Source organism: Bufo gargarizans, chromosome 8 (genome assembly GCF_014858855.1).
Source record: "Bufo gargarizans isolate SCDJY-AF-19 chromosome 8, ASM1485885v1, whole genome shotgun sequence".
NCBI classification, from domain to species: Eukaryota; Metazoa; Chordata; class Amphibia; order Anura; family Bufonidae; genus Bufo; species Bufo gargarizans.
In genome coordinates, this window is record NC_058087.1 from 85,112,720 (window position 1) to 85,139,993 (window position 27,274).

The 27,274-nt window shown below is 40.7% G+C and overlaps 1 protein-coding gene across 5 annotated transcripts in view; it reads left to right on the plus strand.

The window, feature by feature from the left end:
- ADAM23 (ADAM metallopeptidase domain 23) overlaps positions 1 to 27,274 on the plus strand; it is a 380,159-nt gene that overhangs the window by 45,440 nt on the left and 307,445 nt on the right. For all 5 annotated transcript variants that reach the window (XM_044303192.1, XM_044303191.1, XM_044303194.1 and 2 more), the window contains exon 3: positions 10,312 to 10,388. In XM_044303192.1, coding sequence (XP_044159127.1) covers positions 10,312 to 10,388 — 77 coding nt within the window. The remainder of the gene's footprint in view (positions 1 to 10,311; positions 10,389 to 27,274) is intronic.

Sequence of the window (27,274 nt, forward strand, 5' to 3'; positions counted from 1 at the left end):
AAAGGCATGTCCACCCACGCAAGGAAATTTGCAGAGTAGTACATGGTGAATTGAAATACATAGGCGGCCTATATAGAACAGGCTGCTCCTGCTGATTTTCTGATTGCTCCATGGTGACTCTTCTGAGTTTGAGAGAATTACAGTGTTCCTACCTGAAACCACTCTCTGCTCGGTACATGCCAATCCCTTTCAGTGCAGCTGAGCGTTTCTGGAGGAAAGATGTCTTCATGAGTTCTCTATCTCTAAGTGCAAAGCTTTTCAGGCGCCTTATGTTTCTCTTCATTTTGGAACTGGTTTAAATGTCATAATTTTCCTGGTTCTTTGGATTGCATTGCAGGCATGATTAGCAAGTCTAGCATGTTCACATGGGCTTATATGTCACAGACTCCTGTTACGTGAATCTTTCTTAATGTAACAGGTGTCGGGGCTGGGCACTAACGTTATTTCTTCTCCTCCTCATATGACAGTTACTATGTGTTTATTGCAGTTTGACATACTTTCTCATATCTGTAAATAGAAGTTATTCTCTATTTATAAATGTTCAGCTTTTTTATATATGTGTATATTTCATTTAACACATTGTCATGATGTGTGTATATTCAGCATATTCATATTTAATAACAGGCCTCGGATTGAAATTAAAGAGAGCCCTGTCATCCACACATTCCCGCATTCACATCCATCTGTTGGGATATGTGGTTTTAGCAAATAAAGGTTATGTGGCACCATCTTCTAGTCCTTAAAGAGGTTGTCCCGGCTTTTTAATATTGATGATCTATCCTCGGGATCGGTCATCAATATCAGATCGGTCAGGGTCTGAAGCCTGGCACCCCCGTCAATCAGCTGTACAGTGTGCACGTGCCATCTCCCTTCCGGTGCTACGGTCCCATAGACATACAGCAGATGGCATGTGTGCACAGCAAGCGCCATCTCTACAAACAGCTGATCAGCGAGGGTGCCGGGTGTCTGACTCCCGCTGATCCGATATTGATGATCTATCCTGAGGCTAGATCATCAATAGTAAAAGCCTGGACAACCTCTTTAAGGTTGATTTTTATGTTGGCTGCGTCTTTTAGACTGTGGTCACATGCCATGTTTGTAGATTTTTTTGATTATTTTAGCTTTGCAGCAGCTTTCACAAAACTGCATAACAAATAGGGTGTTTTTTATGAAGCCATGACTTTCTGAGAGCAGTTTTGTTGAAATCACGACTAAAGTGTGTAAAATCACAACATATGAACAAATTACAACATATGAACACAGCCTAAAACTCTGATCCGGGGTATAACATAATGTTCTCCTAATTTCATATTGGATTTGCTGTATGTCTGTTATTCACACTGCACAATTATTTCCAGGTCTTGGTGTTAAAACATGACCTCAAATGGACATCTATTTTCGGTGTTTTGCAAACTTGACCTGAAATGGACATCTATTTTCGGTGTTTTGCATTCTCTAAGCTTTTGCTGGTATAGCTTCTGTATTTTCTTCTTCTCTACTACTCCAGGCTTACAAGCTAATGCACATTGTCATATCATGGCTGTGGGCAACTTCCAAGTTGTAGGAGGGTGTAAATTTGATAGAGTCTATTGTTTTTGTATTTTAAATGGAAGGCATAACTGAAAATGACCCTTTTCTCTCATGCTTGTAGATTTACTGCAGTTGCAGCTCATGATCCGTGAGATGAATGAATACTTTAGTCACATGATCCATAATGGGCCATTTCATTCTTTATTGCCATATGGCCATGCAATGAAGCGTAGAATGAGGCAGCAAAGTAGCCGTGCTGTCACAGTTTACTCATCCTCTTCTTAGTTAATTCACTGGAAATCATCATCATCACAAAGGACTCATGGGTTCTCATGTCTGTCCTTTATTCTTATTTAAATCCAGGAGGATTATAGGCCATATATGCCCCTCTGGAATTCTAGGAAGAAGGTATCTCATTGCATACCTTCTTTCCAGAATTCCATAGGAGCATATATGGCCTATAAGTCTCCTCACACCAACTGAGGCACTTTCCGTAGGGAGAGGTAGTTTCCCCCAAATCCTAACTTAGGACTCACACCCAGTTAAGCCTGTACTCTCTGCAGTGATGGGGGCAATCACCCCAAAACAGCTGTCTGCAGATGAGGTGCTAGCTCTTGAATTTTGATAAAAACACAACTTTTTGCAAAATATGTCAAATCAATCATTAATAGTACTGTGATATCAACACAATATGTAAGTATACAATTTATGACATATCTATTATTTATCTTTATCTTAGAATAGAACATGAGGCACCACTCCAATGTTAGTGAAAACAATGGTGGCCCTCTCTCTAGCTATCTATCTGAAATGTATCTAATATCTAATAGAAAACAGAAAGCAGGCACAACCACCTTCTGGAGAATATAACAGCAATTTAATAAAATGTCAGCAATTTCATTCAATAAAAAAATATATCTGCAATTTCATTAATAAAATATCCAAAAGGCAACCAGTAGCAGCAAACAGTAGAAGCAATATATTCAGTAATAAAAACAGTAGCAGCAACATATTCAGTAATCGAAAAAACTAGCAGCAATTAGATCCAATGGTGAAATACGTGTATACACTCAATACTCAGTTCATATAGAGATGGTATAGATGTAGATATAGATGATGTCTCTGAGTATAATTATGTCAAAGGCCCATATTTCTCGTCTTGAGTAAAAAGTCTCCTTATAAGGATATAGTAATGATATAAAGGGAGTCCCACTTTTGAATGTATACACCGCCAAATATCCAATAGACAGCCCAGTGTGTAGAATCATATAATATGGATACTTATAATTTGTACAACCTTTTTTGGAAGGTCTCAATGAGACTCTTACCGCTCGATGACTGCTGGAGTGTCCGTTAGGTGTCTCTGCAGATAACTGCCTACTGACATGTGTGATCGCGCACAATCCAGGAAGCGGGGAGTGAATGGACAGATCAGGTGGTCAGGTCAGCTGGTTCACTGCTGTGATCAGGTGATCCACAGGTCTTGTACACCACAGGTCCTATACGTATTTAAAAGCTGTATTAAAAACGTCTTCTTTTGTGCGCACAATTCTTCTATACTTTGGGTCCGGACCGATAGTGGAGATGTAGAAGCCGCAGTTCGCTATTCGCTAGACGCGTTTCGAGGTGATTTGCCTCTTCCTCGGTAGCACAGAGGAAGAGGCAAGTCGCCTCGAAACGCGTCTAGCGACTCCCTTTATATCATTACTATATCCTTATAAGGAGACTTTTTACTCAAGACAAGAAATATGGGCCTTTGACATAATTATACTCAGAGACATCATCTACATCTATACCATCTCTATATGAACTGAGTATTGAGTGTATACACGTATTTCACCATTGGATCTAATTGCTGCTAGTTTTGATTACTGAATATGTTGCTGCTACTGTTTTTATTACTGAATATATTGCTGCTACTGTTTGCTGCTACTGGTTGCCTTTTGGATATTTTATTAATGAAATTGCCGATATATTTTTTATTGAATGAAATTCCTGATATTTTTTATTGAATAAAATTGCTGACATTGTATTACATTGCTGTTATATTCTCCAGAAGGTGGTTGTGCCTGCTTTTTGTTTTCTATTAATTTTCTCTGTTTACTGGGTAGGTGACCCAGTGAGCAGTGCACCCACCATTATCTATCCATCCAGGTGTTGAGCCTCCAATCCATTTATTTCAGTCTATCTCATATCTATCTATCTATTTATCTCATATCTATCTATGTCTCTCATATCTATCTATCTATCTATCTATCTATCTCGTGTCTATGAATATACAACTGACCTTAATTTTATTCTCAGTCAAAATAAGTTCAAATTTGCATTAATTAAAAGAAGCATTTCTAGTGAATTAGTTGCAAGGTAATCTCAAGGTCCTCTTCTGTGCACATCACTCATTTTTGCTTGCTTGGCAGAACTCACCTTGTTTGACCTTCTGGTTGATGGACATTGAAAACAGTGTTTCTCCATTTGCTGCTATGCTCCCTTGCACTGTGATAATACTATGTCAGCATACAGTTCTTTAGACCAAATTTAAAGGGAAACATTCTATACATCTGATTATGAAAGTAAAAGAAAACAATTCAGGACACAGTCAATGACTACACGGTACAATCTGCCAAGTTAGTGAGTGAGCCATGTAACAATATGTTTGAAAAAGTGTCTTCTAGACGTCTCAAATCATCTGTCATGAACAAAGTGTGACATTTATAACTTGATGATATGTGCTGTATACACCATAGACTTTAAAGTGTATCTCCAATTATAAATGTTTCAAAAATAAATAGTGCAGGTGACAATAAAAAACTTTGTAATGTTGTTGTTGTTATTCCTCCCCAACCGTCCCGTGTAAATTTACATCGACAGTCGAGCATTTAGAAATGGCGCCTGGTAGCAATCAAAGTGGGCACCATAGCAGCCAGGTGCCTGCTGTCTTAGACAACAGGCACTCAGGACTAATGTATGCGATTGACAATACATTGAAAACATCTAGTAGGTTAAAGACCGAGAGCACGTAAAAATGAATGGGCATCAGCAGGGGTGAAAACACCCATACTATTAAAATATGGAATGGCAAATTGTGGGAGTTGTAGTTTTACAACAGCTGGAGGGCCGCAGGTTAAGCATCCCTGCTTTAGAGGGTAGAGTCCTGACCAAGTTTTCACCTCCAGTAGAAGAGGAGAAGATCCCAACTGGGCCCCCTCTTGCTCTGGGCCCCATGGCAGTCACATGGTCTGCCGCTATGGTAGTTACGCCCCTGCTGTCTAGACTTCTTTGCTTAACATATTTTGAAGCAATCAAAATCTCTGAGAATACTAGGACATTCAACATTAAATGTCTTGGTTTTCGTGTTGAAAAGTCCTATCAGATATGATATTTTAAATGTTGTTTTTGCAGGTTAAGGAGATCACAGTAATGGCCTCTAAGAGGGTTGTTTACAGTAATATACTATTTATAGCCATTGTATAGTGAGTATAATAAAAGCTTCCTGATGAAGCTGGTGTGGCGAAACCTGGGTCGAGCGCTGTTATAACCACGGAGATTTTATTCTGTTTTAGGCTACTTTCACACTAGCGTTCGATCGGATCCGTTCTGAACGGATCCGATCATAATAATGCAGACGGAGGCTCCGTTCAGAACGGATCCGTCTGCATTATTTTAGCATATAAAAGCTAAGTGTGAAAATAGCCTCGTACGGATCCGTCCAGACTTTCAATGTAAAGTCAATGGGGGACGGATCCGCCTGAAGATTGAGCCATATTGTGGCATCTTCAACCGGATCCGTCCCCATTGACTTACATTGTAAGTCTGGACGGATCCGCACGGATCCGCACGCCTCCGCACGGCCAGGCGGACACCCGAACGCTGCAAGCAGCGTTCAGCTGTCCGCCTGTCCGTGCGGAGGCGAGCGGAGCGGAGGCTGAACGCCGCCAGACTGATGCAGTCTGAGCGGATCCGCTCCATTCAGACTGCATCAGGGCTGGACGGCTGCGTTCGGGTCCGCTCGTGAGCCCCTTCAAACGGAGCTCACGAGCGGACCAGCGAACGCTAGTGTGAAAGTAGCCTTATGCCTATTGATCTTATACTTTTGTGAGTATAATAAAAGCTATTACAATTGGAAACATTGGTGGACCTTCACTATGTGCTTGCACCTTTATATCTACAGAGGGGTGGTTTTGTGACCGAGATTATCCTCCTGTGGAACCTCGTTGTTTGGCATCACCTAAAAGCTGTTGTATCCTATCCTGATCAAGCCCTTTGAATCACAGCCAAGTGAGGCAGCGCGGCACCTTCCTTTGAACAGAATTATAAAGTATATGACAATGTCTTTCTAATAAAGTTAGAACCAGCCCTTCACCTCACATGGATCCAGTGCTCCCCCCACTCATTGTTCCCAATTGCTCTGCTAGATTTTCTTCAGGCTGGCAGCTCAGGGGACATGCTGTTTCCGCTGCAACTTTCTCCCTATCACAGCTCAGGGGGCATGTTCCTTCTGCTGCAGTTCTCACTCCAGTAGGGGGTGGTTCAGAAAACTGGAGAAACATTTCTAGACGAATGTATTAAGTTTAAGGATATATTACATTTAAAAATGTGCAATATTGGATAAATTTGCTGCAGATTCAAGCAAAAGTTAGATCAAATACTACCCTCATAATAAATTCTTCCATATGGCCCACATTTTCTATAAAAAATACTCCACTTTCTTTGTGGCAAAATTTTGGTGCACCTAATTTTAGACATATTTACTATTTAGATAATAGAAAATAATAATTGTTTCTGACATCCACATTTTTTGTTATAAACTAGAATGTGGTTGTGGCCAGCTTTTATTCATCTTATAGACACATTTAGGCTAGGTCTACACGACGACATTTGTCGCGCTACAAAAAGTCGCGCGACAGATAGGGCGCAACAGTTGTCGCGCGACATTTTGTTGCATCAATGTCGCGCGACAATTTTTATAATGGCAGTCTATGGTGTCGCACTGCAACATGCGACATGTTGCGACTGCGACGCGACAGTCGCAGAAAAATCCATCTTGAATGGATTTTTTGCGACTGTCGCGTCGCAGTCGCAGCATGTCGCATGTTGCAGTGCGACACCATAGACTGCCATTATAAAAATTGTCGCGCGACATTGGTGCAACAAAATGTCGCGCGACAAATGTCGTCGTGTAGACCTAGCCTCAAGATGATGAAATCTGTGATTATAGTGCATAAAAGTGGCCCAGATTAGAGCAATTTAGAGTTTACATTTTTTTGAGGACAGAATTTTGGTGCTTTGGGACACAATTTTGGTTTAAGAATTTTGGTGCATTATGAAACGTTTTTCAGTCTGAGACAAAATTTTGGCATATTGGAAAACATTTCTCATGTCATTTGGATAAATGTTTGGTGTAAACTAAGCCAGCAAATAGGTATTATAAACTAGACTAGATAGTTTAATTTAGCACAAATTTTTTATTTATTTCCAATGCAGAACTATTGCAAAAGTCATAAACTGTTTGGAGTTCCGGGCACTGAGCCATCATTATAGAATTTCAGACACTTTTTTAAGAACTGTGATTTGGCTGGGACCTACCTGCCTCTTTGAACGTAATGTAATGACCTATCTGCCTCTTTGATCTATGTAATGTAGAACTCATCATATAAGTACAGTATCTAATGTACGTCTCAAGGCTCTTAGCCTCTATACTCAGAAGTTCTGTAAATGATAGCATATATATTGATTCATTTGTGCATTAGCTGTTATCTTTCATAACTGCAATATAACCTACACCCAAAGAAAAGAGAACAGTGTCCTACGTTGTAATTAGCAGCGTGTGGATACCCCATTCTTTTTTTGTGGCTAATATGGAAAAGGAGCCATGTCTGATGAATGTTCAATGTAGTTTTACATAGCCCATTTTTGATCTTTATATTTTATAGCAGAGCCCAACATATGGTGCTATATAAAGCAGTACCTCTCAAATTTTGTGGTGGGCTTTATAGTTGAGGCATGCCCATTTGTTGATAAGTTCCAGAGGCTGTTTAAAAGTCAGCAGAAAATGTCATAAAATGGATAGATTAATCTGTTAAATCACTTGCAGATCTAGGAACAATGCTTTGGTGGGCTTTTTTTATATGTCTACACAGTGTCGGACTAGAGGGCTCATTAGTAAAATTCATTCTGGGGCCCACTGTACAGCTACATGCAGATACTCCCAGCTGGCACAGTGGCAGACAGCAGCAAGATGCTGACTGGCTTGGTTCGGTACCCTAAAGTTATCTCAGCTAGGGGAATTTCCCTGTTTCCCTGTGGGCCTGTCGAGCCTGTGCCTGCAGATATTACATATTAATGCCAAACTGGAACATGATCATTTCATCCAATGGCTGGTTACAGTGGTTATTCCAGTAAGTATGGTGTGTCACTGCCAAGGCCGGTGACTGCCTGAGTAATCACATGCATAATTTGCCTATAGTCCTTGCCTTATCTTGACATATGCCTTTCACTCCCATAAAACTTAACTTTTATTACAGCTGAATCATTATTACTGGCCATTAAGTCTACCCATTTAAAAACTATCAGTTGTGTTGCCTATGTTCTGTTAATGGATCAATTTATACTCAGTTCACTATCTGGACTGTATTTCAATAAGGGTCTGGAAGCTGCGTGCTAGCGCCATACTCCCCCCTATTCTTAGACTGAATACACTCGTGTTTAGACTGAATACACTTGTGTTTAGACTGAATACACTCGTGTTTAGACTGAGTGCACTCGTGTTTAGACTGAGTGCACTCGTGTTTAGACTGAGTGCACTCGTGTTTAGACTGAGTGCACTCGTGTTTAGACTGAGTGCACTCGTGTTTAGACTGAGTGCACTCGTGTTTAGACTGAGTGCACTCGTGTTTAGACTGAATGCACTCGTGTTTAGACTGAATGCACTCGTGTTTAGACTGAGTGCACTCGTGTTTAGACTGAGTGCACTCGTGTTTAGACTGAGTGCACTCGTGTTTAGACTGAATGCACTCGTGTTTAGACTGAGTGCACTCGTGTTTAGACTGACTGCACTCGTGTTTAGACTGAGTGCACTCGTGTTTAGACTGAGTGCACTCGTGTTTAGACTGAATGCACTCGTGTTTAGACTGAGTACACTCGTGTTTAGACTGAGTACACTCGTGTTTAGACTGAATACACTCGTGTTTAGACTGAATGCACTCGTGTTTAGACTGAGTACACTCGTGTTTAGACTGAATACACTCGTGTTTAGACTGAGTACACTCGTGTTTAGACTGAATACACTCGTGTTTAGACTGAGTACACTCGTGTTTAGACTGAGTACACTCGTGTTTAGACTGAATACACTCGTGTTTAGACTGAATACACTCGTGTTTAGACTGAATACACTCGTGTTTAGACTGAATACACTCGTGTTTAGACTGAATACACTCGTGTTTAGACTGAGTACACTCGTGTTTAGACTGAATACACTCGTGTTTAGACTGAATACACTCATGTTTATACTGAATACACTCGTGTTTAGACTGAGTACACTCGTGTTTAGACTGAATACACTCGTGTTTAGACTGAATACACTCGTGTTTAGACTGAATACACTCGTGTTTAGACTGAATACACTCGTGTATAGACTGAATACACTCGTGTTTAGACTGAGTACACTCGTGTTTAGACTGAGTACACTCGTGTTTAGACTGAGTGCACTCGTGTTTAGACTGAGTGCACTCGTGTTTAGACTGAGTACACTCGTGTTTAGACTGAATACACTCGTGTTTAGACTGAATACACTCGTGTTTAGACTGAATACACTCGTGTTTAGACTGAGAACACTCGTGTTTAGATTGAGTACACTCGCGTTTAGACTGAGTACACTCGCGTTTAGACTGAGTACACTCGCGTTTAGACTGAGTACACTCGTGTTTAGACTGAATACACTCGTGTTTAGACTGAATACACTCGTGTTTAGACTGAATACACTCGTGTTTAGACTGAATACACTCGTGTTTAGACTGAGTACACTCGTGTTTAGACTGAGTACACTCGTGTTTAGACTGAGTACCCTCGTATTTAGACTGAGTACACTCGTGTTTAGACTGAGTACACTCGTGTTTAGACTGAATACACTCGTGTTTAGACTGAATACACTTGATGCCAAATACATTCCATTATTATGCTGATTATACTTGTGTTAGGCTGAATACACTTATTGCTGAATACACTCCATTATGCTAAACACACTCCATATCTATAGGCTATACCCCTGCTCTAAAAATACTCTCCCCCATGTATTGAGTAATCACATGCCGCACAAACCTTTATGTAACTGCGATAATCTCTGGTTCATGGACACATTTGACTCCTCTTGTGCATATTTGATTGTTCCACTGCACTCAGAAGACAAATAATTTATACATTCAGATATGCATAAACCATGCCCAGGCTGGTAAAAATCCAGTAAGAAAAAATATTGAGACTCTTTTTCTTATTCTGGGTGGAGAACATATCTCTAAATTGGCGAGTAGTTTACTGAGTAGTCAAAAGAACTCAAGAATGCGTTTAAATTATATTAAAGATGGTAGCTTTTGAGCTGGAAGAGGAGTAATGTAGATCATCGTGGATTAGCTGGCTAATATATACTGTAATAGTAATGATGTGAATATTCCATAATTAATTGTAAAATTAATTTTGTAAATAAATGATTCTAACATGTGAGTGTATTACTGTATGTGCGCTAAATGCAATTGTATACACTGTGACTACAGTATTTCTTTTTACTCTTAGGCTGTGCATCTTGCCCAGACTAGTTTCCAGATAGAGGCCTTTGGTTCCAAGTTTATCCTTGACCTGTCATTGAACAAGTAAGTATATTGTCATCAAACACTGCATTTCACTTGTGTCAGTAAAACCAAATTATTCATAGGGTATTTTGCTCAGTTGCAAAAATTATAATGAAATAGTATAAGAGGTTTTTGTACAGTCCTTTTATTTATGGGGTAACATGGCTTTCCAATTGCATGTTTTATAAATGTGACTTTCCTCCCTATGGCATCTGCGTACCGGAGCACTGCTGCATTACAGCTGAGACCAGGTCTGTACATAGTCCTCACCCCAGTCTGTATGTGGCACCCCTACCATGGGGACCCCCCTTCTATGTAATATATGGATCTGTGTACATTGCACACTGAGCATCACTGCAAGTTTTTTATTCAAGGGTGTTCATATAAACGGATGTACTTCATTTTTTTTAAACATGCAATGATAAAGCTATCTTAGGGTTGTTTCACTTCTACATTTAGAGGTCTCTGGCAGCCTTTTCTTTCTGAATCTGGCATTGCCGAATGTTACCGCTTGCCCACTGGCCCCATTGACTATAATAGCATCCGGCAGAGGCTGCACGCAATGAGTTTTGTCCAGCCAAATCCCAGCATATTTGCTGGGAAGCGTCTGGATCTCTGCTGGATCCCATTATAGTCAATGGGTTCCAGAGGACACACAGTGGCTATGGCAGATCCGGAAAAAACTCCGGCAGGCTCTTCTGTGCTGAAACAGTCTGCCGGAGACCTCAAAAGATAGCGTGAAACTAGCCCTCATAATAAGTGGTCTAGTCTTCATAATAAGTGGGCTAATAAAGGCCATTCATCAAATACTTTGTCTCAGTCAACTTACAGATTTCTGTATTTCAATCACATACAATATACAGTGTTGTGAAAAGGTATTTGCCCTCTTGCAGATTTCTTTTGTTTTTGCACATTTGTCACACTTAAATGTTTCAGATTATCAAACAAATTTGATTATTAGACAAAAATAACCCAAGTAAATACAAAAAGCTGTTTTTAAGTGATGATTTCATTTATTAAGGTAAGAAAGCTACTGTATCCCAAACAACCTGGCTTAATGTGAAAAAATGATTGCCACCCCCATGAATTTACTGTGATTAACCACAGTTTTTGGAAAGCTGATTTCCATTTCACTAATCACACCCAGGCCTGATTACTGCCAGACCTGTAGAATCAAGAAATCACTTAAAGGGGTTGTCCAAGTAACTTTTTTGATGACCTATCCTAAGGATAGGCCATCAATATAAAATGACCAGAAAGCTCATTTAAAGAGGACCTTTCATCTGACAAAACATTGTGAACTAAGTGTCATAATCTGTACAGCGGTGCCCAGGGATGTCACTGAACTTACTATTATCCCTGGGCGCCGCGCCGTTCTCCCGTTATGCCCTCCGGTATCTTTGGTCACTGGGTTATAGTAGGCGGAGACTTAGGAGACTTGGTTATAGTAGGAGGAGACTGCCCTTGTTCTCCTGGGAGTCTCCTTCTCCCAGGCTGTGAGCTCTGCACTGCGATTGGCCAGCTGTACAGCCTAGGAGAAGGAGACGCCCAGCAGAACAAGGGCAGTCTCCTCCTACTATAACCAAGTGGCCGAACATACCGGAGGGCATAGCGGGAGGAGGGAGCGGCGCCCAGGGATAATAGTAAGTGCAGTGAGATCCCTGGGCACCGCTGTACAGATCATGACATTTAGTTCACAATGTTTTGCCATATGAAAGGTCCTCTTTAAGGATTAAGAATCCTGATTTATAAAGTGTTTTTAGAAGGTTATGTACACAGGAATATTATCAATGGATATAATCATCAATGATTTTAACAGATTTTCATTAGATCTTACTGCACAAGAAAGATAAAATTATTATTCATCAACATAACATAAAATATTGAGGAACTCAGGTCAAAGGTGCCATAATGAGACAAACAACATAAACAAGTTAAAACCAAACAACATACTAACTGGAATAGGTATAAACCTAAAAGTGTTGCTAAAAAACAACCATGGAATGCCCAGTATATTTAAAAATATATATACTTTATTATGTCATAAATTGATAAAAAATCATAAATATAAGACATTATTGGACAGAATTAATTTGGAAAAAAGTCAGCAAACAACCTGGATGCCGTAGTCCCCCCGCCGGTGTCTCAATAGCCCGCCAAACAGATGGAACACATGTAAGGTGTATGTGCAATATGCATTGTGGTGATATACAAGTAGATAGTATCTGGTACAAAACAACTACAAGTAACTGTGATCCTCACTCCACTGCATAACCCTGAGGAGAGTCTATAAAGGTGTAGGGCCCTAAAAAATTGTATAGATACTGACAAAAAAGATAACACAGTATTTATCTGGAATGTTCAGGTAGATACGTCACTATACACCAAGCCATCAATATGGAGGCTACAGGAAAGAAACTCTCCCACAGGTACCTGCTATAAAAACAAACATACCCAAAGACATGATGGAGGGCAGAGACAACGGACACAGGGCAGGCTGGAATAGGTAGCAACCTATTAGTGCAAAGAAAAAAATGGGGGTTAGGCCTCTTTCACACTACCGTATGGCTATTTCAGTGTTTTGCGGTCCGTTTTTCACAGATCCGTTGTTCCATTTTTTGTTTCCGTTGTGGTTCTGTTTCGGTTCCGTTTTGCCGTATGGCATATACAGTATACAGTAATTACATATAACAAATTGGGCTGGGCATAACATTTTCAATAGATGGTTCCACAAAAAACGGAATGGATACGCAAGACATACGGATACATTTCCATATGCATTCAGTTTTTTTTGCGAACCCATTGACTTTAATGGAGCCACGGAATGTGATTTGCGGCCAAATATAGGACATGGTCTATCTTTGCACGGAACGGAGATACGGAAACACTGAAAAAGAATGCATACGGAGTACATAGATTTTTTTTGTGGACCCAGTGAAATGAATGGTTCCGTATACGGAACTCAAAAAACGGCCCGCAAAATGGAAAAAAAAAAACGGCAGTGTGAAAGAGGCGTTAGTCAGGAAATCCCAGTGCGCAGGTGCACATCGCCATGGCTGAATGCGCAAAAGCAAACCCAATGCAACAGAACTCTGCAAACACAAATAATAAAGTGCCATACGCACTATAGAAAATCTGCTAATGCTATGTTATAAATGTGAGATTCTTGGCAAGTACATTTTGTACAAAATAATTTGTGCCTGTCTGCCAGCATCGAGGCGATCTCTTTAGGACGGGAACATATGCTAAATACTACCTCTTCTGGTGTCCTACTGGCCTCCATTAAATTCAGAGAATGCAGTTCCACATGCATGCTGAGCCCACTCTGTATTATTATTATACCTCTTTTTGGTGATACTGTACATATGGTCATATGACACTTGTCAAACTTGAGAAGGGACATCAGGCAGATTGCAAAGATGGGAACCAAATGCAGTGCATATCTGGCTATTTTTCCTTATGCCCCACTTATTTATAAAGGACATGCACATAACCTATGAATTTGAATCACAGATAGTATACACTCACCTAAAGAATTATTAGGAACACCTGTTCTATTTCTCATTAATGCGATTATCTAGTCAACCAATCACATGGCAGTTGCTTCAATGCATGTAGGGTTGTGGTCCTGGTCAAAACAATCTCCTGAACTCCAAACTGAATGTCAGAATGGGAAAGAAAGGTGGGCTACAACAGCAGAAGACCCCACCGGGTACCACTCATCTCCACTACAAATAGGAAAAAGAGGCTACAATTTGCACGAGTTCACCAAAATTGGACTGTTGAAGACTGGGAAAAATGTTGCCTGGTCTGATGAGTCTCGATTTCTGCTGAGACATTCAAATGGTAGAGTCTGAATTTGGCGTAAACAGAATGAGAACATGTATCCATCATGCCTTGTTACCACTGTGCAGGCTGGTGGTGGTGGTGTAATGGTGTGGGGGATGTTTTCTGGGCACACTTTAGGCCCCTCAGTGCCAATTGGTCATCTTTTAAATGCTTCGGGCTACCTGAGCATTGTTTTCTACCATGTCCATCCCTTCATGACCACCATGTACCCATCCTCTGATGGCTACTTTCAGCAGGATAATGCACCATGTCACAAAGCTCGAATCATTTCAAATTGGTTTCTTGAACATGACAATGAGTTCACTGTACTAAAATGGCCCCCACAGTCACCAGATCTCAAGAGCATCTTTGGGATGTGGTGGAACAGGAGCTTTGTGCCCTGGATGTGCATCCCTCAAATCTCCATCAACTGCAAGATGCTATCCTATCAATATGGGCCAACATTTCTAAAGAATGCTATCAGCACCTTGTTGAATCAATGCCACGTAGAATTAAGGCAGTTATGAAGGCAAAAGGGGGTCCAACACCGTATTAGTATGGTGTTCCTAATAATTCTTTAGGTGAGTGTATATGCACCCTTTTAGCACACCTTGAAATGAAATGAATAGGCCCTGAACAAATACAAACCACACAACAGCTCCTTTAAAGATATAGAGCTCAGCCTTTTATACCAACTCCAGCTCAGCCCTCTATACAGACTCCAGGACAGACCAACCTTGTATGCAGACCTCAGACCAGAAACCCTGTAAACAGACCCCAGACTAGACCCCCACTGTTTAATGATCCTAGATCAGACCCACCTTTTTACAGACCCCAAACAACCCTATTATAGATCTCAGACCAAAGGTTCAGCTCCTCTACCTAGCTTTGTGCTTGCCTTTGCTCCTGGACACCACTGCAGACAATGTTATGATGGCACGATTTTGGGAATCTGGGAGCTTTCCTGTTTCTGGCAGTCTCCTGGACATTCTTGGAGACTTGACAAGTATGTATAACACTTGATTGCTTCCTGAAAGCACAATTTGGAATCAATGATTTCTAGTGGTGATATTATATTTCAGACACCGTTTAAAGCTCTATTTAATAAATATAGATCATGTTAAGGACTGTGCAAAGGAGATGTCCGCTATATCTTCTCAGAAAGTTAAAATAGATTGCTACAGGTGGAGACAGTGGGTGTGGACTGCCTGAGACTTTTACTTAGGCCTCATGCACACGAACATTTTTTTCCCCTTTACGTTCCATTTTTTGCGTTCCGTATACGGACCGTTTACGGAACCATTCATTTCAATGGGTCTGCAAAAAAAAAAAGGAAGGTACTCCGTATGCCTTCCGTTTGCGTATTTCCGTTCTGTTCAAAGATAGAACATGTCCTATTATTGTCTGCATAACGGACAAGGATAGGACTGTTCTATCAGGGGCCAGCTGTTACGCAAAAAATGGAATGCACTCAGACGTCATCCGTATTTTTTGCGGATCCGCTCTTTGCAGACCGCAAAATATTGAAAAAGCCATGCGGTCGTGTGCAAGAGGCCTTATGCTGATACAATATATTATTTACAGTAGTCCTTCAAGTTACAGTAGCCTCATGTGACTGTATTTTCCACCTACAGTGGTCCTTCCTAGGCCATCATAACTTGAAACCACATTTGACATACAAGGACACCAGGGCTGTCTTTAACGCGAGGCAAAAGGGGCAGCTGCCCTGGGCCAGTTGCCCCTGGGGGCCCAAGGCAGCGTCATCTTGAGACCCACTGGCCACTGGATGACCTTTCATGGGTCCATACTTTATTAACTAAGTAGCAGGACATGTAGGGCATACATGGGGGATGTCCCTGCACTTACTATTATTTCTGGGTGCCGCTCTGTTGCGCCGCTGTGGCCCCGTTACATTCTCCCGCGCTATATGCTAAGTAACAGCATCGGAACACCAGAGAGAAGACATCAGCTTTTCTCCCTGGGCGTTCCTTCTCCCTGGCTGTAGCGCTGTCTCCTCCCTGGTGTTCCAATGCTGTTACTTAGCATACAGTGCGGGAGAATGTAACGGTGGCCACAGCAGCGCAACAGAGAAACTATAGTAAGTGCAGGGAGATCCCCCATGTATGCCCTGCATGTCCTGCTACTTAAATAATAAAGTATGGGCCCATGAATGCGGCAGCAGCACTTGTGTTCTCCTTCTTGCCCAGGGTCCAATCAATATTAAAGGGTTTCTACCACTTAGGTGTCACATATTTGGCTGTCAGACACTAGCGATCCGCTAGTGTCTGCTCTGGCCAACCATCCTAATATAATTGCTTTTGGGGCGGTGGTTTGGCTAAAAAAACTACTTTTATTAATATGCTAATGAGCCTCTAGGTGCTATGGGGGCGTCATTAGCACCTAGAGGCTCCGTCTACCTTCAGAAACTGCCGCCGCCGAGCGCGTCCCTCCAGCCCGCCCATCTCCTCCTGAATGCGATCCTCGTATGTATTCTGCGCATGCGCAGTGAATGTCTGACCGCTTCCTTGCTCAGACATCTCCACTGCGCCTGCGCGATGACGCCATAGTGCTCCGAGGAACAGGCGCAGTGGAGATGTCTGAGCAGGGAAGCTGTCAGACATTTACTGCGCATGCGCAGAATACATACGAGGATCGCATTCAGGAGGAGATGGGCGGGCTGGAGGGACGCGCTGGGGGCGGCAGTTTCTAAAGGTAGACGGAGCCTCTAGGTGCTAATGACGCCCCCATAGCACCTAGAGGCTCATTAGCATATTAATAAAAGTAGTTTTTTTAGCCAAACCACCGCCCCAAAAGCAATTATATTAGGATGGTTGGCCAGAGCAGACACTAGCGGATCGCTAGTGTCTGACAGCCAAATATGTGACACCTAAGTGGTAGAAACCCTTTAAAGACGGCCCTGAAGGACACAGATGCTGCTGACCTGAGGTTTGTGACATGAGCTGGAAGATCCAGACAATCAGCATCAGTATTTCACTGTTAAAACACCCATATTACTGAAGCTCTAGAAGCGCCTCCCCAAGGTACAGTGTGGTACTACATGTTCTGTGCTGACTGGTTGAGCTGCTCCTATGGACTCCAGGTGAGGGCTTTAAAGAAAAGGTGTCACCGAACATTTTGTCTGTCAGTTAAAACCAGATAGTGACACATCTTTTGTCTAATCTGATTTTATTTTCTGATTGCAGATTTTTTTTTTTTATAACTGAACATGATTATGGGGGCAGCCATCTTGCCTGAGCTGTTCTTCTTAACAGCATTTAGAAAGCATTAAGAAAATTACTTTACGGCACAATGGTCAGGAGAGGACCTCACTGACTTCTATGGGAGAGTCTTCTAGGCATGCGCTGTGCCCTGTGCAGAGGCCATTGTACAAGGAAAGAATAGATAAACTTTGACAATCACCTAATGTGAATGGTGGACCCTGTCTTATCTATACACAGAGGTGATATCATTACAGGCAGAATTAGAATACCAGATAAGCAGATAAGTGCAGCAAAGTGATCTGTATAAGACCAAGAAGTAGCACCTATCATTAGGCTCAGTGACCAGTGCAAACACTGAAGGAATTCGTTTTTTGTTTAAATATAGATATTGACATGGAAAATTTTAAATAACATCAACAACAATTATTTAAATAATATGTTAAACCTAAAAACGTGATTTACACAATTGGTCATTTTCTGATGATGCATTCCCTTTACAGATGCCTCATAGCAGACCATGGTGAGGGCTGCGTCCTTTTCAATGTTTACCTGCATGTCGCCTACAATGCAGTGGTGTGCAGTACTTTGGGACGTCAGCTTGAAGGTTTTGGCTATTTTAATAGAAATTGGTAGAGAACATTTGGAAAGTCATTGAATTATAAACTATGTAGACTGCCCAACTAGATCAGAGATCTGTGGTAGAGAAATGTGACCTTGTGCACACGGTTATATTTACAGCTCTCTATTATATAACATTTTAGAGACAGTACACATAAACCCGATATATATATATAAGGCAATGATCTTCACACAGCATGCATGATTAGCTCTGTGTGTAAGTTCCACAGCCACGCTTCCCTGTGCTTTCAGATAAGCATCATAATCTGAAAAGAGAGCAGTTAAGTATTAGGAAAAGGAACTTATGTCTCCTGTGCCTGCAATGTAGCATGGCAGGAGCTTGCTGAGTCAACATCCGCCACGTTTCCCCTATTTCAGCATGTTTCAGGAAAAATGAATCAGCACAATTGGATATTTATCCTGAAATAATAGTGCTGTTTCTTTGTATTTTCGCGTGACTGTAAATTATGCTGATGGTTAATAATGGGCTGGTAAGGTTCAAAAATACTTTAGGATTGTTAGTAAACCTAGTAAATTCGGTTTAAATGTGTAAAATTCGATTTGATATCTGTAAGATAAAATAAATCGCAACTTGATTTGTTAATGCAAGGCTCCAAAGATAGGGGTAAAGATAATAGTGGGGCATTACATATATAGTAATTCCATCATGGAGAGTAACTGTTGAAATCACTGTTGTTTTAAGCAGGTTTATAATATGTTTTTCACTTCAGCGCTTAGACCGATGATATCAACAGATATTTCTCATATTCTTTGTGTCTAGCACAGGGCAGTGCAAGGCATAGCTAGGGAGGCTAGCATGGCATGTGCTCCCGCAGCTAGGGGACAGAGGATGCCCCCAAAAAGCCACTCCACCCTATCTAGGCTATTTAAAGATCTACACACACGCCACTACACTCTGTATCTACTTTGTGTCGTTTCCAGTCCACTGTAACTATAGAGTATAATAGCCATACAGAATCTCACAAAAGTGAGTGCACCCCTGACATTTTTGTAAATATGTAATTATATCTTTTCATGGGGCATCACTGAAGATCTGACACTTAGATACAATGTAAAGTAGTCAGTGTTCGGCTTGTATAACAGTGTCAATTTGTTGCACCCTCAAAATAACTGAACACACAGCCATAAATGTCTAAACTGCTGGCAACAAAAGTCAGGACACCCCTAAGTGAAAGTGGCCAAATTCTGCCCAATTAGCCATTTTCCAGCCCCGTGTCATGTGACTTGTTAGTGTTACAAGTTCTCAGGTGTGAATGGAGAGCAGGTGTGGTGTCGCTCTCACACGCTCTCATACTGGTCACTGGAAGTTCAACATGGCACCTCATGGCAAAGAACTCTCTGAGGATCTGAAAACATGGCTAGGCTATAAGAAGACTGCCAACACCCTGAAACGTCTCTGAGTTCAGCATTCATTATGGGTCTCGGGGGCAGGTATACCCCTTTAGCAAAATAACCGCCAAACATGGAGCTGAATTTTCCATAACCTATGGCAGTGATGGCGAACCTTTTAGAGACCGGGTGCCCAAACTGCAGCCCAAAACCCACTTATTTATCGCAAAGTGCCAACACGCCAATTTACCCTGAATACTACAGTCCAGTACAGTAGATCTTCCATGTACTTTATCATTTACCTATAATAGCCTGTCTGCATTCAGTGCACTGCTTGTGCTGTTCATAGTGCACTCTGCGCTGATGAATGGCTGGTAAAGTCCAGAGTATATTGGTACACCATAGACTTTCCAGGGTGCGGGTGCCCACAGAGAGAGCTCTGAGTGCCGCCTCTGGCACCCCTGCCATAGGTTCGCCATCACTGACCTATGGCATCTTGGACTCGCTCCTTTACATTTGTGTTTAGTACCATTGCAGATCAGTGTGTGTGGTGCAGATACCATTAAAGGGGTTGTGTCACTTCAGCAAATAGCATTTATCATGTAGAAGAAGGTAACACAAGCCACTTACTAAGGTATTGTTATTACTCATATTGCTTCCTTTGCTGGCTAGACTCATATTTCCATCACATTATACTCTGCTCATTTCCATGGTTGCGACCACCCTTCAATCCAGCATCGGTGGACGAGCTTGCACAGTATATGAAAAAGCGCAGGCCTATGAGCACTCCCATGGTCCCAGCCACCAGACAGGCCAGTGCTTTTTTCTTTAGTCTACAAGCATTGCCACCTCTGATGGATTGAAGGGTGGTCATAACCATGGAAACGGGCAGTGTATAATGTGATAGAAAAATGAATCCAACTAGCAAAGGAAGCAATATGGACAATCATAATACATTAGTGGCTTGTATTAATTTTCTCTACATGATAAATGACACTTGCTGAAGTGAGACAACCCCTTTAAGCCTCATGCACATGACCATATTTTCGGTCCCTGTCCCATCTGCATTTTTTATGGATCACATATGGACGCATTTAATTTCTATGGGACCGCAATAAAAATGCAGACAGGGCACGGATTTCATCGCTGTGCTATCGACATCTGTGTGGCGATTCATCAAAACATAGAACGTGTCATATTCTGGTCCGTTTTGTGGACAAGAATAGGCATTCCTTCAAAGATGTTGCGGCATACACCCAGCCAGTATTTTGCGGATCTGCGGTTTACAAAAATACATACAGTCGGGTGCATGTAGCCTAACAGTTTGCTAAGTGCAAGAGCCAATGTTATGTAGAAGGAAGTGTGTGGCCGATCGGATTTCTCTGAGTTCAGCAGTCTTTATGGGTCTCAGGGCAATAAATTGATGATTCTAAGGGAACAAGGTCCTGTAAATGATTTACAAACACATCTAAAGCATAAGCCTAGGAAGGGTCAAGTCTCCTTCTCTGACAGTTTAATAGAGGTGGTTTTGTACATGTGAGTGTCTTCCTGCCACACCTTATTGATCCCAAAGACGTATTCAACAACATTATTGGAATAGCAGAATAAAATAGAAGCTACTTGGAGAAATAACCCTCAAGGACATACAACGGGCTCATGCACACAACTGTAGCTTTGGTCTGCGTCTGATCCGCATTTTTTACAGATTGCATGTGCGCCTATTTATTTCAATGGGTCCACAAAAAATGCAGACAGCACACACGTGTCATCTGCATGCTGTCCGCATTCCTGTGGCCGTTCCGTTAAATTGAAGAACATGTCCTATTCTTGTCCGTTTTCTGGACAACAATAGCTTGTTCTACTACAAAAATGTGGCATACACACAAGCCGGTATCTGTATTTTGCGGATCCGCAGTTTGCAGACAGCGAAATGGATACAATGGTGTACACGAGGCCTTGATTATTGGACATGACAGGAGAATATACAAGACCGCATGCACTAGGAAGGTTAATCACAGACACATACAGGTGCAGCGGAGCTAAAATTTATAGTTAACGTGTTAAGCAAAAGATGGCACAAAAAGGTTAACTAACTTTTGTCAAAAGATGGCAGAAGATAACTGCGACATTTGTTATCAGTTATCAGAGCCAATTTCAGCTCCGCTACATCTGTATATAGATCATCCTGATTAGGCCTGTTGGAAAAAAACCATACTCATAGTGACAATGGCAATATATGGCATAAAGCATCTACCGCTATAAACCACACGATATGAGGTTCTGTGGCCATATAAAAGAATACAGATAAGGCCTCATGCACACGACTGCATATTTGGTCCTCATCTGATCCACTTTTTTTTTGTGGATCGTATGTGGACCCATTTATTTCAATGGGGACACAATAAATGCAAACAGCACACTGGGCTGTCCCCATCCATATATCCATTCCACCGTCCTTCAAAAAGATAGAACATGTCCTATTATTGTCCATTTTGTGGACAAGAATAAGCATTTTTAACATAGGACGGGACGTGCGAAATGGAAAAATGTGGTGCTCATACAGCTGGTATCTGTGTTTTGCGGTCAGGTGCATGGGGCCTTATAGAAATCTGGGGTGACTTCTAATATTTTGTAATAGTTGGGAAAAATGGGAAGGAATAAAATCAACCAGGGAGCTAAATATCTGTGTGGAGGAGAACTAGATGATACTGGGTTATACAGATAGCTGGATTGTATCATTTGATGTGTTCCAATTACATTTACCAACTGAAACAAAAGCTAAATGTTTAATGATAGGCAAATTATTATACAATTGTGATGATTAAAATTGTATGTAATTTACATGCTACAATGATTTTTCTTATGGATAAATGATCAATTGTACAAGAGATGAATAACTGCGGTAGGTCGTCATTTACTATACTTCAGCTAAAGGTAGCTGTGATCGATACCCAGCAGTCAGAATGGTAAGATTATTGGTGCCTGTAGATGTGCCCCAAATGTGCCCTAAATAACCGAAATCATGTTCCTGGAAATGTATCTGACCTGTGGAATAAGGCTGTCTGATAGTAAGCAGCCACCACAATTGAAGTGTTCACATTGTCATCTGAAATGTTTCATGCATACTGCACATGACAGAAGGATGTTCCTCATGGAGTATGTGCCAGTAATTGCAAAAAACGTTATGATCGATTAACCATAATCAAGTTAAATCAGAAACGAGTGAACACTATAAACCAGCTTTGGCCAATGGAGCAAATTTCCACCTAATAGGACCAACTGTCATAATGATAATAAATACGGTTTGGCTTCTATGGTCTTATTGTAAACTTTTTGTGGTGGGCCTGTGGTGTCTATGAAATGCTAGACACCATAAAAATGGAGAAGAGGATAGCCCACCTGTTACACAATGGTGCCCCGGAGTTCTGTATATTTAGGCTTCTGTGATGTCAAAGCAAAGAAAACTCCCCTTTTGAACATTTTTCAGTAACAGTATAATATGGGAATACTGCATTATGGGCCCATTCACATGACTGTATATTTCTGTCAGCATCCATTCTGTAATTTTGTGGATTGGATGCGGACCCATTCATTTCTGTGCTGTCCACATCCATGTGTCCTTTCTGAGGCGCCACAAAAAAAGTTAGAACGTGTCCTATTCTTGTCCGTATTTGCGGACAAGAATAGGCATTTCTATCCTGGAGGTAAATGTTCCATTCTGCAGAATGCAGAAGGCACACGCCCGGCATCCATGTTTTGTGGATCCGCAAACCTGATTAGCGCTTATATTCAGCTATATGACTTTTTCACCTTTCATACCAAAATAGAATGCAATCATTTTGCTGACTCTTTATTGGAATCTTTATGTGGTTTATCTTAGGACCCCGCAGACATTTATGCATGTCAAAGCAGACTCCAACCCAAAAAGTAAAGCTTCTCTGTTACATTTGTTTTACTTATAGAAATATTTACATTTTCACTTTTGCTTTTTGTGGAGCCCATTTTTTGTCACGATGGTCAGTACATGAAGTGCAGTGATATTGATTACATCATTTTGATCAGTTTCTAAGCAGCTAACTGTAGGATAATCATTTTGTTATTTTAAAAGGATGGCTTATTGTCAGTTTATGTCAAACTAATTTAAAGGGAACTTGTCATCAACTTTATGCTGACCTCACTGAGGCCAGCATAAGTTAGTGACATAAATGCTGATGTCAGCGGTGTGTCACTCATGAGCTAAAAGTAAGTGGTTGCCGAGAACCAGCATCATAATCATTGCAGCCCAGGCCTGGTAAAGAGTCAAATCTACCTGAGAAGAGTCCTGGTTATCCATAATCTCCTGCACTCCCTACCACCCATCTGCTGATGATTGACAGTTCTCTCCTAGAGAAAGACAGAAAACTAGGTAGAAGACTGTAATCATCAGCAGGTGGGCAGGAGAGCAGGACTTCATGAGTAACCATGACTCTTCTCAGGTACATTTGACTCTTCTCCAGGCCCAGTTTGCAATGATTGTGATGTTGGTTCTTGGCAACCACTTACGTTTAACTTATAAATGACAGACCGCTGAAATCAACTCGCCTGTCTCTACTTTATTCAGCTGTTAATATGGGCAGCATAAAGTTGATGACAGGTTCCCTTTAAAAGTAACAAGCAATATGACTTGATTTCCAAATGAAAATCGCAAAAATATGGCTGCTTGATATCACTGTGTCCATAACGACCTGATCTATAAAACGGTCATGTTTCTTTACCCGAACGGTGAACGCCATAAATAATCAAATTTTGGTGCATTCTCTGACTTTTAATCTACTAGTGTAGCTGAACTCAGTTTATTTTGCATTGGGTCATGTGCCACTTGGGAGACACTTCACTGCTGCAGCGGCACACATGATCCAGCATGCAGTAAGTGCACGGATAAAGCCACATTCACACATCAGTGTTTCATGGATGTGTACTGTACGTGTTCTCCACGGACAGCACATGTCCCCATTCATTTTAATGTGTGTATTCAGACATCAGTGTTTTAACCCTTTGCAGCCCCCAGACAGGATGGGGAGACAGAGGGAGGGAGCCCCCCTCCTTACCCTTCCCCGTCTGCTCAGTTGTGGCAGACGGGGAAGGTTCCCATGGCAACAGGACGCCTTCTCAGGCATCCTGCTGTCCATGGTGCTGAACAGATCTGTGCTAAAGGCACATATATATAGTGTACTGTACATATATAGTGTACTGTACTGTATTATACAGACATCAGACCCACTGGATCTTCAATAACCAAGTGGGTCTGGGTAAAAAAAAAGTTAAAAAAAGTAAAAATCAAAAAACATCACTGATTAAAAATGAAAAAAATAAAATTCCCTACACATGTTTGATATCACCGCGTCCGTAACGAACTGATCTATAAAATGGTCATGTTACTTTACCCGAACGGTGAACGCCATAAAAAAAATAAAAAAATTAATGAAATTGAAATTTTGCCCACCTTACTTCCCAAAAAAGGTAATAAAAGTGATCAAAAAAGTCATATGTACGCCAAAATAGTACCAATCAAACTGACACCTCATCCCGCAAAAAATGAGACCCTACCTAAGATAATCGCCCAAAAACTGAAAAAACTATGGCTCTCAGAATATGGAGACACTAAAACTAGATTTTTTTTGTTTCAAAAATGAAATAATTGTGTAAAACTTACATAAAAAAAAAAAAAAGTATACATATTAGGTATCGCCGCGTCCATAATAACCTGCTCTATAAAAATATCACATGACCTAACCCCTCAGGTGAATACCGTAAAAAAAAAAAACGGTGTAAAAAAAGCTATTTTTTGGTCACCTTACATCACATAAAGTGTAATAGCAAGCGTTCAAAAAGTCATACGCACCCCAAAATAGTGCCAATCAAACCGTCATCTCATCCCGCAAAAATCATACCCTACCCAAAATATTTGCCCAAAAACTGAAAAAACTATGGCTCTGAGACTATGGAGACACTAAAACATGATTTTTTTTGTTTAAAAAAATGAAATAATTGTGTAAAACTTACATAAATAAAAAAATAGTATACATATTAGTAATGCCGCATCTGTGACAACCTGCTCTATAAAAATATTACATGATCTAACCGGTCAGATGAATGTTGAAAATAACAAAAAATAAAAACGGTGCCAAAACAGCTATGTCTTGTTACCTTGCCACACAAAAAGTGTAATATAGAGCAACCAAAAATCATATGTACCCTAAACTAGTACCAACAATACTGCCACCTTATCCCATAGTTTCTAAAATGGGGTCACTTTTTTGGAGTTTCTACTCTAGGGGTGCATCAGGGGGACTTCAAATTGGACATTGTGTCAAAAAAACGGTCCAGCAACATCTGCCTTCCAAAACCGTATGGCATTCCTTTCCTTCTGCACCAAGCCGTGTGCCCGTACAGCGGTTTACGACCACATATGGGGTGTTTCTGTAAACTACAGAATCAGAGCCATAAATATTGAGTTTTGTTTGGCTGTTAACCCTTGCTTTGTAACTGGAAAAAAATTATAAAATGGAAAATCTGCCCAAAAAGTTAAATTTAGAAATTGTATCTCTATTTTCCATTAAATCTTGTGGAACACCTAAAGGGTTAACAAGTTTGTAAAATCAGTTTTAAATACCTTGAGGGGTGTAGTTTCTTAGATGGGGTCACTTATGGAGTTTCTACTCTAGGGGTGCATCAAGGGGGCTTCAAATAGGACCTGGTGTAAAAAAAAAAACAGTCCAGCAAAATCTGCCTTCCAAAAACCATACGGCACACCTTTCCCTCTGCGCCCTACTGTGTGCCCGTACAGTAGTTTACAGCCACATATCGGGTGTTTCTGCAAACTACAGAATCAGGGCTATAAATATAGCATTTTGTTTGGCTGTTAACCCTTGCTTTGTTACTGGAAAAATTCATCTCCATTTGCCAATAACTCTTGTGCAACACCTAAAGGGTTAACAAAGTTTGTAAAAATCAGTTTTGAATACCTTGAGGGGTGTAGTTTCTTAAATGGGTCACTTTGCCTTGTTATTGGAAAAAAATTGATTAAAATGAAAAATTTCCCATTTGAAGCCCCCTGATACACCCCTAGAGTAGAAACTCCAAAAAACTTGACCCATTTTGGAAACTAAGGGATAAGGTGGTAGTTTTTTGGCACTATTTTAGGGTACATATGATTTTTGGTTGCTCTATATTACACTTTTTGTGAAGCAAAGTAACAAAAAATAGAAATTTTATCACCATTTGCCATTAACTCTTATGGAACACCTAAAGGGTTAACAACGTTTTTAAAATCATTTTTGAAACCCTTGAGGGGTGTAGTTTCTAGAATGGGGTGGTTTCTATTATGTAAGTCTCACAAAATGACTTCAGACCTGAACTGGTCCCTAAAAACTGGGTATTTGCAAATTTCTGAAAAATTTCAAGATTTGCTTCTAAACTTCTAAGCCTTGTAACATCCCCCAAAAATAAAATATCATTCCCAAATTGATCCAAACATGAAGTAGACATATGGGGAATGTAAAGTAATAACTATTTTAGTAGTTATTGCTATGTATTATAGAAGTAGAGAATTTTCAATTTGAAAAAACAAATTGATAATTTTTTGATAAATTTGGTATTTTTTACTTAATTTTACCAGTGTCATGAAGTACAATATGTGAGGAAAAAAACAATCTCAGAATAGCCTGGGTAAGTCAAAGCGTTTTAAAGTTATCAGCACTTAAAGTGACACTGGTCAGATTTAAAAAAAAAAATGGCCTGGTCCTTAAGGTGAAATAAGGCTGTGTCCTGAAGGGGTTAAGGTCATGTTCAGACTAGCATCATGGCTTCCTTTTAAAATGGAAGCCACAGCACTATGACAGATTCATCATA